This window comes from Monodelphis domestica, chromosome 4, assembly GCF_027887165.1.
Source record: "Monodelphis domestica isolate mMonDom1 chromosome 4, mMonDom1.pri, whole genome shotgun sequence".
In the NCBI taxonomy this organism is placed as follows: domain Eukaryota; kingdom Metazoa; phylum Chordata; class Mammalia; order Didelphimorphia; family Didelphidae; genus Monodelphis; species Monodelphis domestica.
Window position 1 is genome coordinate 242,567,925 of NC_077230.1, and position 13,186 is coordinate 242,581,110.

The following is a 13,186-nucleotide window of genomic DNA, read 5'->3' on the forward strand; positions in this document are numbered from 1 at the left end:
TGAGGCTACTACCTTCCTTTCAGTTACTCAGGTTCACAGCCTCATAGTCCTCTTCCCTCACCCCCATATCCAGTCAGATAAAGTCTTATGGATCCTATATCTTCAACCTTTCTCATATCTATTACATTTTCATTCATATGGCTGCCACCATAATCCAGGCCATCATCATCTCTCTCTTAGATTTGGAGTCGGGAAGACTTGAATTCATATCCTGCCTTAGACGATCCCAGGCTAAATTTCTTCATTTGTAAAATGGTGATATGATAACACCCATCTCTTAGAATTACTAGAAGAATCAAATTAGTATATGTAAAGCACTTAGTAAATTTCAAAGTGCTACAAAAATATGAACTATGATGATGGTGGTGATATGAGCAAGAAACACAAACAACCAATAATAACTAAAGATATGAAAGAGTTTGTGATAAACCTCACATAAAGGCAGTAAGGATTTCAAAGGATAAAAAGCATTTTATGTCAAAGAAAAGTTATGATTTAGAAAGATATTAAAAGAGCAGGAATATGGGGACAGCTGGGTGGATCAGTGGACTGAGAGCCAGGCCTAGAGATGGGAGATCCTCTGATCAAATCTGTTCTCTGACACTTCCTACTTATGTGACCCTGGGCAAGTCACTTAACCCCCATTGCCTACCCCTTACCATTCTTCTGCCTTGGAACCAAAATACAGTATTGATTCTAACATGGAAGGTTAGAGTTTTAAAAAAAATAGCAAGAAGGGTATTTCAGGAAGGAGAAGTGAGATTGCTAAAGGCAAAGACCACACTGCCTATGTTCAAGGAGAGTTGGAAGAACTTGGCAGAAATGGAAAGAAATAAGATTAGGAAAAAAAAAAAGATTGAGGCCAGATTGCTAAAGCCTTTGAACATGAAAGGAAGGAGTCTGAATTTTATCTTGGAGGCAATCAGGAGACGTAGAAGATTTAGGGGCTAGGGAGTAACATGATGAATGTAGTGGTTTAGGGAGAATCATCTGATTCCTCCTGCTGGGCCCAGACTTTAGTATATTTGGGTGTGTAGGAACAGTCCCTAAGGTAAGAGAAAACTTTACCTAGGACAAGAAATTATAAAGGGATGGGCAATAAGCATGGAATTAAATTGTACTTTACAGCTTCTGCTCCTGAGCAGACACCGGTGCCACCCCGGCCATACCAAGGTGTCCGTGTGAAGGAGCCAGTGAAAGAATTGCTGAGGAGGAAGCGTGGCCTCGCCAGTAGTGGGCTCACAGTGGCTGCAACCACGGTGAGGAGACAAGTCATTGCAAGGAGTGTGGTTGGATGAGGTGGAGCCAACATTGGGACCATTCCCCTGCAGGGTGGGAAGTTATTTTTGGGATGACTCCAAAAGGATTCATGAACCTGTGCCAAGATGCTCATCACTCAATGTTGGCCAGGGATTCTCAGTTTAGTGAGTTTATGTTTATTATTGGCATACTCATTGGGTGCTTCATTACATTTTCCCCATGAAGACAAGGACCACTTTATTATTGTCTTTGTATCCCCGTTGGTCAATTACAATATCTTGAACAAAATGTCTGGTTTGAATTAAATTAAATTAAGGAGAAAGAGATCAGGGATGTCCCATAGCCTCTGGGAAGACTGACTAAGTTTGGGAGCCACTCAGAGTCCAAAGGAATTCTTAACCTGGCTGTGTCTTCTCTGCTTTAGGTGGTATTGCCCCATCAACCCCTTGCAACCTATGCCACAATGGGTAAGTCATTTTTTCATGCTTCTATCTGGTTCTGACCTCTCAGTAAGCAGAAATGGCAGTGGAATAAAGGTTGGCTGTAGAATCAGAGGTTCTGGGTTCAAATTTCATCTCTGTAACCTTGGGTAAGTCTTCTAGGCTTTATTTCTCTCATCTCTAAAACAGAGAAGTCAGGGGCAGGTAGGTGGCTCAGTGGATAGAGTGCCAGGCCTAGAGATGGGAGGTGCTAGGTTCAAATATGGACTCAGATGCTTTCTACCTGTGCAACCATGGGCAAATTACTTAGCCCTACCTAGCCTTTACTGCCCCAATACATAGTGTTGTGATTCTAAGACAGAAGGTAAGAGTTTAAAAAAAAAAAACCCAACTAAACTAAACTAAAACAAAGAGGTCAGGCTAGTTGGCTTCTGAGTTCCACTCTCTTCCCTAGTGACTCACCTACTCTTTGCCCTTAGATGAAAAGAAAGACAACTTAAAGGACTGAGAACTAAATTTTTTTAAATTTGGTTTTGCTATCAACTATAATACCTTAGACAAATCACTCCACCCCCCAGAGCCTCTTGGGTTCCTCATCTATAAAATAAGTTCTTATATTCTCTGATTCTTTCCTTTCAGGGCCATCCTGCCTGGACATGGAAGTCCCTACATCCACGGTGACAGAAGAAGGGGCCCTTTGCACTGGTTGGCTCTCCCAGCCTGCTCCTGCCACTCTGCAGCCCCTGACGCCATGGACACCCTACCCAGAGTACATGCCACATGAAGGTGTCAGCTGCCCTTACTCTACTGATATGTATGTTCAGCCTGTGTGCCCCAGCTACACTGTGGTTGGACCCTCATCAGTGCTGACATATGCCTCCCAGCCACTCATCACCAACTTCACGGTACATTTATAATTCCCAGATATTATCCCCAAAATGAAGAGCATTCACTTGTCTTTCTTGGGAATTCCTGATGATGCTGAATGATAGAAAGTTTTCTTCTTCTCCCTTTTTAGCCCAAATCTTTTCAGCTCTCTAGAAATTTAATCTAATATATGTCAGTTTTGTTAGTGTAACATTTTAACTCTGTATTGATACTAATTGTTACTCTCTTTGGGGGTGAATTGCCAAATCCAATTCTTCTTTTCCTGACTGCCAAAAGGTCTAGACATCTCTATTGGACTCGGGACTCAGTGATTTTCCCTACTTTTGTGCCCAACTCTAAGTGATTTGGCATCAGTAGCCAGGGAATTTATTCATTCATTCAGAGCTAGCTAGCTGGGTAGTGAATAGAGCACTGGACCTAAAGTCAGGAAGGTGAGTTCAAATCTGTCCTCAGACATTTAACTAGTTATCTGATCCTGAACAAGATATTTAATTTCTTTTCCCTCAGTTTCCTCATCTGTAAGATGAGGATGATGATAACACCTGCCTCCTAGGGTTGTTGTGGGGAGCCAATTAGATAATATTTATCAAATGCTTTGCAAATCTTAAAGCTGTATATAAAATCTTATAGTTCATTCAAATCAGTGAGGTGGCATGGCTATAGGGTAAAATGTTGTATTGAGTTTAAAACCTGCCTAGATTTGTGACCTTGGACAAGTCACTTAATTCCTGCCTCAATTTTCTTATCTGCAAAATGGTGGTAATATTTTCTCCCTCACAGGGTTGTTGTAAGGATCAGATAAGATAATGTATATAAAATGCCTTGAAACCTTAAAGTTATAAATATTGTTGTTGTTCCCTTGTTTCATTTGTGTCTGACCCTTCTCACCCCATTTGGGATTTACTTGGCAGTGATATTGGAGTAGTTTACCATTTCCTTCTCCAGCTCATTTTACAAGAAAGGAACCAAAGCAAACATGATCAAATGACTTGCCCAGGCTCACATAGGTAGTAAGTGTCTAAGACTGAATTTGAAGTCAGGTCTTCCTGATTCTGGGTCAGATGTTCTATCCACTGCATCACCTAGGTATAAATATATAAATAACACCTATATATAAATGTTAGGCATCAATCATTCATGCAACAACACTTATTAATCCTTGGCCAGGTACAAGATACTTTGGAGTACATGATGGGGGGAATGCAAAGATATGTAAGACATGTTCATTGTCCTCAAGAGAAGTATAATCCTGGGGAAATGCTTTAATGCTTTCACTAATCCAGGATTTTATTGGTGAGATTATTTATTCCCCCCTTCAGTACAAATTGCAATCATTTTCTGCCTACTAGATAATCTTTATGAATTGCTATGGCTGAAAATGTTATCAATTAGTAGACTACCTTCAAAGCCAGAGAGGTGGCATGGTAGGCAGAATCCTGGACCTAGAATCAGTGAATCTCAGTTCAAATCCCACTTAATATAAATACAAGCTGTGTGACAATGGACAAGTTATTTCACTTCTGTTTGCTTCATTTTCCTCAACTGTCAAATATGAATAATAGAGGCATTTACCTCCAGGCTTGTTGTGAGGGTAAAATGAGCTAATTAATTAATAATAATATTTATAATGTGCTCAGTACAGTGGCTGGCACATAGTAAGTGCTCAATAATTGCTTTTCTAACATTCTTCCTTCTGGAAATGAGCCTTATCATATCTAAGTCTAGTTGTTTGTGTAATACAGCCTTTTGCTGAGCCCAGACAGGAAATACACTATATATGTATGTGAATAAAGGAAAATTGGAAGATTCTGGGATTTCTTCAAAGTGAGCAATTACCCACTCCCTCACCCCCTACCTCCAGCCTAGGTCCCTGACACAGTTAGGCCGGCCAAGTTAGGAAGAATCTGAGTTCAACCTGGCCTTAGACACTTACTAGTCATGTGACCTTGGGCAAGTCACTTGCTTAACATGTTTTCTTCAGTTTCCTCAATTGTAAAATGGGGATATAATACTACCTACCTCGTAGGATTGTTGTGAAGATAAAATGAGATAATATGTACAATGTGTTTGGCACAGTGCCTGGCAGACAGTAGGCACCAAGTGAATGCTATTATTATTTTCTATTAATCTCAGTACACCCAGAAATCGCTTGTGTTCTAGACCCAGCATATTCACTTCGAGAGACTCATCTCTACTACTTTGCTAGTGTAGACTAGAGGGGCATATATCCGTATTTCCTCTTAGATGAAACTCAGGACATCTGGCTTCCATGGTGATGGGACCAGCTATATAAGTAAAATTCATGGATTCCCTCTGTGCCAGTATTTGAAAGCTACCATGAAATGCCCAAGTATCATCTCATCAGCCTGCCTGTGGTTTCCATTATTAAAGTTGCTCCTTTGGGTGCAGCATTGAATCTTCAGAAGGTCACCGTTAGCTTGCACATATGACCAGAAAGGGGGTCATACATTATTGATGAGGAGTCACTATTTACCCTGGGGTTTTTTATGAGATTAGTCCTCACCTAGCAGATCCAGGACACTGAGGACTGAGAAATGGAACAGATAAAGGTATGGGGCTAAAAAAACTGCAACTCATACCTACAGGACTCTGATAGTTGTGGGCAATGGGTGTGGTTGGGTGTGCATGCACCTACTCATTCAGGTAAGTATATTCATAAGAAGTAGAAGGGAGGATGATCAAAGCTGATAATTTTTCTCTAAGGTGATCCTTAGGGATACCATATGGACCTAAATGGAACCTCAGGGGTAAGAGATCAGGAAAGGTCTGGGATGAGAAAAAAGCCCAATTAGAAAGTGAACCAGACAGAGCCTTCCCTCACAATGAAACAAACCTCTGTCCTGTGCTTTCTCATTTTTCCCACAGACTAGGAATGCCACGCCAACAAGTGGGCCTCAGCTGGAGGGTACGGAGCACCAGGCACCTCTGACTTACTTCTCATGGCCTCAGCCCATTTCAGCTCTGCCCAGTTCTACCCTGCAGTACCAGTCCCCAGCTCCTTCACTGCCTGGGCCACAGTTTCTACCCCTTCCCATCTCCATCCCAGAGCCAGTCCCTCAGGACCTAGAAGATACAAGAAGGGCCATCAATACTCTGCCCATAGAAAAACTGCTCCTGGAAGAAGAAGAAAGTGATACATATGGGATGAATCACACTCTGTCTGTGGAAGGGTTTTAATACCTGGTGTTTGATTTCTTCCTGTCTGATGTCATACTGTTTCTTGAATATAGGTTGTGTGACTACATGTGGGATACAGTCTGGCACAGTATGGCTAGTGCTAAAAACATGGAATCTTAGAGCTAGAATTTGAAAGATCACTTTACAGTATCTTCCTTCTCTTCCTCCCTCTCCTTCCTCCTCCTCCTCCCATTTTTCTACCTTCTTCCTTCTCCTTCCTCCTTTCCTTCTCATTTCTCCTCTCCTCTCTTTCCTTCCACTCCTCTTCCCTCCTCTACTCTCATTTCCCTCCCTTCCTCTTTCCCTTCTTCCCTACATGCCTGCCTGCTTTCCTGCCTTTCAGTCTTCTTACTACTGTTCTTTATTTCTTCCTTCTTCCCTCCTTCCCTTCCTCCTCCAAAAAACATTAAAGATTTTGGAGCTTCAGAATTTTATTTCACATTTGTTCAATTCAACCAACCAAACAACCAACAAGTATTTATTAGCATCTACTATGTTCCAGGCACTGATCTAGGCATGGAACAGACAAGGACAAAAATGAAAACATCCCTGCCTTCAAGGAGATTATATTAGATTGGGGAATTTTTGTGTCTCATTTTCTCCCTTAGAAGAGTCTCCCTTTTGGGAGTATACTGTGTCAAGGTAGTGATACCTCCCCAGTATCTGAGCCCCATTATGCTCACTCTCTGCCCATCTTTGTAATTTTGACATACATGAAAAATTTCCCTCCCATATTCCCCTGCTTCTCATTCCCTCCTTTGACCTTGCCAATATTTTCTGAGAAAGACAGTTAGGTAGAAGGCTGGTGCCAGAGTCCTTGAGCTTACACTTTTCACAGTTGCTTCTTTGTTTGTGATGAGCCGTGTTGGACAGATTTATAGTTCATGTGGCAAGACCAAAAACCACTGGGGCTTAGGGGTAAGGAGGGACTGATGGTAATAGGAAGAAGGAGAAGAGAGACAGTGACAAAAGAGGAAGCACAGTGTATGTATATTACTTCCAGGAGAGAATGACAGAGGGGATAGTTGTGATGGTGGATACAAAAGAGGGATAGAAGGGAAGGGACACTGTGGGAGAGGAAGTGTCAGAGAGAGAAAGGGCCATATATATTTGTGAGAGAGACAATACAAGATGGGGAGAGGAAAGAGAAGGTGGAAAGGAGAGTGTGATAAAAGAAAGGGACAGAGGGAGGGAAGGAATTATAGGATCATAGATTCAGAGCTGGAAAGGACATTGGAGGATATAAAATCAATCTCCTAATTTTACAAATGAGGAAATTGAAGCACAGAGATTTGAAGGGATTTCTTAGCTATTAAGAGGAAGAACTAGGATTCCAATGAGAACATTTGACTCTAAATCCAGCTACTTTTCCACTCTGCTTCCATAAGGAGGGGGTGGTGAACTAAAGGAGTTTGTAGAGGGAGAGGAAGGACTGACCCAGCTCCACAGTGGTATGGTTGTTTAGAATTCACAATAAATTTGGGTGGGGGCGGGGAAGGAAACATTCCTTTAGGCTGAAGTAGAGGTGGGACATCAGAAAGAGACTCTGGCATAAAAGACAAAGACACCAATAACACTTTATTTTTTCAATTTTTTTCAATTTAAATTAATTTAGAACATTTTCCCATGGTTACATGATTCATGTTCTTTCCCTTCCTTCCTCCCTTTCTCCTCATGGAGTTGAGCAATTCCACTGGGTTTTATATGTATCACTGTTCAAAACCTATTTTCATATTATTAATATTTTCAATAGAGTGATCTTTTAAAGTCAATATCCCTAATCATATACCCATCAAACCATGTGATCAATCATATGTTTTTCTTCTGCATTTCTGTTCCCACAGTTTTTTCTCTGGATTTGTGGATAGTGTTCTTTTTCATAAGTCCTTCAGAATTGTCCTGAGTCATTGTATTGCTGCTAGTAGAAAAGTCTATTACATTCAATTTGTACCACAGTGTATCAGTCTCTGAGTACAATGTTCTCCTGGTTCTGCTCCTTTCACTCTGTATCAATTCCTGGAGGTCTTTCTAGTTCACATGGAATTCTTCCACTTTATCATTCCTTTCAGCACAATAGTATTCCATCACCATCAGATATCACAATTTATTCAGCCATTTCCCAATTGGTGGACATGCCCTCATTTTCCAATATTTTTGCTACCACAAAGTGTGACTATAAATATTTTTGTACAAGTATTTTCCCCTATTATTTTTTTGGGGTACAAACCCAGCAGTGGTATGACTGGATCAAAGGGCAGGCAATCTTTTAAAGTCCTTTGGGCATAGTTCTATATTGCCTTCCAGACTGGTTGGATCAACTCACAATTCGACCAGCAATGCATTATTGTCCCAATTCTGCCACAACCCCCCCCCCAACATTTATTATTTTCCTTTACTGTCATGTTGACCGATTTGCTAGGTGTGAGGTAGTATTTCAGAGTTGTTTTGATTTGCATTTCTCTAATTATGAGAGACTTAGAATACTTTTTCATGTGCTTATTGAGAGTTTTGGTTTCTTTATCTGAAAACTGCCTCTTTATGTCCCTTGACTACTTATCAATTAGGGAATGGCCTGATTTTTTTGTACAATTGATTTAGTTCCTTATAAATTTGAGAAATTAGACCTTTGTCAGAGGTTTTTGTTATAAAGATTTCCCCCAATTTGTTGCTTCCCTTCTAATTTTGGTTGCATTGGTTTTGTTTGTACAAAACCTTTTAATTTAATGTAATCAAAATTATTCATTTTATATTTTGTAGCATTCTCTATCTCCTGCTTAGTCTTAAATTCTTTCCTTTTCTATAGATCTGACAGGTATACTATTCTATGTTCACCTAATTTGCTTATAATTTCCCTCTTTATATTTAAGTCATTTTCCCATTCTGAATTTATCTTGGTATAGGATATGAGATGTTGATCTAAACCTAGTCTCTCCCATACTGTTTTCCAATTTTTCCAGCAGTTTTTGTCAAATAGTGGGTTCTTGTCCCAAAAGCTGGGATCTTTGGGTTTATTGTACACTATCTCGCTGAGGTCATTTATCCCAAGTCTATTCCATCAATCCTTCCTTCTGTCTCTTAGCCAGTACCATATTATTTTGATGACCACTGCTTTATAGTACAGTTTATCATCTGGTATTGGTAGGCCCTCATCCTTCACATTTTTTCATTAATTCCCTTGATATTCTTGATCTTTTATTCTTCCAAATGAACTTCATTATAATTTTTTCTAATTCCTGGTGGTTTGATTGGTATGGCACTGAATAAGTAAATTAATTTGGGTAAGATTGTAATTTTTATTATATTAGCTCATCCTACCCATGAACAATAAATGTTTTTCCAATTATTTAGATCTAGTTTTAATAATTGGAAAGCGTTTTTAGTTGTGTTCATATAATTCCTGCATTTTTCTTGACAAGTAGATTCCTAAATATTTTATATTGTCTAGAGTGATTTTAAATGGAGTTTCTTTCTAACTCTTGCAGTTGAGTTGTGTTGGAAATATATAGAAATGCTGGTGATTTATGTGGGTTTATTTTGTATCCTGCAACTTTCCTAAAGTTGTTGATTATTTCCGCTAGCTTTTTAGTTGATTCTCTAGGATTCTTTAAGTAGAACATCATAACATCTGCAAAGAGTGATAACTTGGTCTCCTCCTTGCCTATTTTGATGCCTTCAATTCCTTTATCTTCTCTAATTGCTACTGCTAATGTTTCTAGTACAATGTTAAATAATAGAGGTGATAATGGGTATCCTTGTTTCCCTCCTGATCTTATTGGGAAGGCTTCTAGTTTATCCCCATTGCAGATGATGTTTTAAATATAAACTGCTTTATTTTTAGGAAAGGCCCTTCTATTCCTATACTTTCTAACATTTTCAATAGGAACGGGTGTTGTATTTTGTCAGCCAATAACACTTTATAAAGATAAGGAAAAGCATTGCTTTAGATGCTGACAAGTAAATTTGGAGACTGTCCCTGGAGGAGGTTTCCCAGAAGATCTTGGCAAATCTCTTTACATGGGATTAGTAGCCTGGTTGGAGAGCCCTGTCCTACAAAGGCTGCTAGATGGCTCACTGGATAGAATGTTGGGCCTGGAGCCAGGAAGACCTGTGTTCATATTTGACCTCAGAAACTTAATAGTGGCATACCTTTAGGCAAATTACTTCACTTCTAGCTTCTGTTTACCTCAGTTTCCTCAACTGCAAAATGGGGGTGATGATAGAAACTCTACCTCTCAGAGCTGTTTTATCTAGAAGATAGTAGGCATTATATAAATTCTAGCCATTTTTTTTTTATTAGTTTCTGGCCCTGTTCAAATCCATTGATTTTAACATAAACAACTTTGATTCAAGTTCCTATTTGGACCCTTATTAGCTATGTGACTTTAGACAAGTCACTTAACTTTACTAAACCTTACTTTCCCTATCTGCAAAATAGTAATTATACACAGGCAGTATATTCAAATTCAGAGATGTTCTATGGTTTGCAAATGTACTTTAACTTTCACAAGGATATTCTCAGATTATTACTTTAGAGTCATGGTGGCAAACCTATGGCATGTGTGCCAAAGGCAGCACTCAGAGCCCTCTCTGTGGGCATGTGCGCTATTGCCCCAGCACAAAGTTCACCAGAGTTTGTCACTAGAAAGCCAGAGGATGTGGAGTTAGACTGCTCTCCTCCCCCTCTCCATGTACTGAGGACATTTTTCACATCATCTACCCCTCTAAACATTTTGCCATCACTGCTCTAGAGTTATCTAAGATATGACATCCCCTCTCCAAGCATTAGCCTTTCATGGGTTCTATGAACTCCAAGTAAAAATTTGGTTTTGTTTCCTATGTTTGCTAGGAAAACAATCTGTAATAAACCAGCTTCATTCAGCTGGTACCTGGCTAGAGTGAGGAGTGGGATTGAGTGACCTAACTTTCTACTGTGGACATGAGGTATGAACATTAAAATCAGAGGGAAGGACTTTTCTGAAGAAAGTATAAATCTTTCGATGGGTTTCCTTCAGTGTTTTAACTAACAACTTCTGGTCAAAATGCCTTTCCTGTTTTTATCTTTTTCTGCTTGGGTTTTCATCTTTGTCAGAATGTTGTCCAACTCATATGATGGACCTATATGCCTGCATGATCTGTTCCCTGGTGAACAGCACTGGGCAATAGATCTGAAGATTGTTTCTGAATTTGGAGGAGTGAAAATGCAATTAGGCTATGAAAGCATTTGTAGCTATGACTTCAATAGGCCAGATTGCTCAGCCAAGAAATGAGACCCTTTATGTGTTTGCTCACCTTTATTTGCCATTTGTTTTAGTTCTCTCCCCAAGGAGAGTGTCCTGGATATAGCCTCACACTGGAAGTTCTCCCTGGATTATCCTATTAAAAGTAGAAACATTTTCAATAAAGATTTAAAGGAACTTTCTGATGCCTAAAGTGCTTTATTTCCTATCACATTAATCCTACTTGGCTCTTGACACTGTAAATGGTGTCATAATATAAGGATGATTACTTACATGGTGTTGTGTTGGTTTTGCAATTTGATCTACATCATTGGGAGATAAACATCAGCCCTGGATATGTACTACAGTCACGTTTTCCAGGCTGTACACACAGGGCCTGTCAGCACAGTCTCTAGTATGGCTAGATTCAAGAAAAAGAAGTCTTTCTTCCCCAGTTTGTCTCATAACTGTATTACTCCTTGAACTTTTCCATGATGCTGAGGTATCGAAAGACTGGTTTGTTCCTTTAATCAGTTAATTTAGTTCAACAAACACTTATTAAGCACTATATGCTGAGTTGGGGGGGACTCTGATTAAATAAAACACTGATATTGTTCTCAGGAAGCTTCCAATCTGTGGACTGGGCAGGCATAACATGACACAAATTATTATGATAGTAGTAGTCTCTCGGTAACCAAGGATGACGATTGTCTTTGTGCATTTTCATCTATGGATAGATGAGTGTGCACAAAGACACTTGTGCATGAAGATTTAAGTGGAAAAGATGATGCACAGAGACAGTCCCACTCTCTTGGCATTGGAAGCCTGGGTCCAGTGGCACGAAAAGTCGTTACACCTGGAGACTTCCTCAGCTGCATTGGGTGGCCGTGTTGTCCTTTGTGCTCCAACACGCCCTAATCACTCCACAGTGCCTTGCTGCATCGCCATCTCAGCCGTTGAACCTTCTTGTTAGTTTCTTCTGCCTGTTCTGCCGAAACAGTCTTCACATGCTGGGTGAGCAAAGCCCTAGTTCATCAGGGGTCTTTGACCCGATGGCTACCCTCACAAGATTTAGCCGGCCTGTCGAAGCCGTTGCCCGGGGTGTGGCCGCTGCCGCATGCTAGCAGCTACTGGGAGCCACAAGTGAGAGCTGGGTGTCAGGTGAGGGTCAGAGGCTGCCCTAAGAGGGCACGACAAGCCCTCCATACCAGAGACACTACCCCTCCCTGAGCACCCCATACACCCCATACATTATGATACATGGCAACATTCAACAATATTAGACAAAAAAAAAAGAATCAAGCAAAGTGCTATAAAAATTTTTGAGAGGAGAATCTCATCTAAATTGGGTTGAAATCATCAAATACTTTGTTGAAGAATCACAGAAATGCGGGATTTCAGAATCAGGAACCATCTAGTTCAACTTTTATTGGAACAAAAATCTTCTCTAGAACATACCCTAAAGGTAACATGGCAGGCAGCTAGATGACAAGCAAACCTGAATTCAAGAGGTCTGAGTTCAATTTTTGCCTTAGACTCTTACTATTTGGGTGACTTACTTAACCTCTATCTGCCTCAGTTTCCTGAACTATAAAACAAGGATAATAAACCCTACCTCCCAGGGTTGATGTGAGGACCAAATGAGATAATATCTGTAATGTTTAGCCCAATGAACATGGCCCATAGTAGGTGCTTAATAAATGTTTATTTCTTTCCTTCTTCTATTTCATGACCTTGGGGGTGGAGACTGCTGCTTTGCCAGGAAAGCCATTCTGCTTTTGGATAATTCTCATTGTTTGTAAGAAAGATTTTACCAATGCCAAGGGTTTTTTTCCTTTCATCATAACTTTCACAGACTGCTTCTAGTTTTTTCCTCTGTGACCAAATGGAATAAAGTGAATCATACTACAATCCCTGCACCAGGAGAGGCCAAAACTGTTTGTGCTGTAGAAGACTTTCTCTGCTTGACCCACCTTATATTAGGACATAATGGCCCATCTCTATACACTCAGAAGATACTTGGGTTCTAAGGCCTCTCCCATAATAATAAATGATATTTTAATAATAACGTTTTCCCCCTTTAATTACATGTAAAAGCCATTTTTATCCTTCAGAATTTTTTTCAAAATTTTAAATCAAATTCTACTCCCCAGTCTCAGAGATGATAGACAATCTGATATATAT

At 40.0% G+C, this 13,186-nt stretch overlaps 1 protein-coding gene across 1 annotated transcript; it reads left to right on the top strand.

The window, feature by feature from the left end:
* The first annotated feature begins 1,091 nt into the window (after nt 1-1,091).
* Nucleotides 1,092-11,263, top strand: POU2AF1 (POU class 2 homeobox associating factor 1). Its single transcript, XM_056826120.1, has 4 exons — nt 1,092-1,259; nt 1,685-1,727; nt 2,340-2,605; nt 5,475-11,263. The coding sequence occupies exons 1-4, from the start codon at nt 1,092-1,094 to the stop codon at nt 5,784-5,786; spliced, it is 789 nt and encodes a 262-aa protein (XP_056682098.1). The 3' UTR covers nt 5,787-11,263.
* Nucleotides 11,264-13,186: the final 1,923 nt, after the last annotated feature.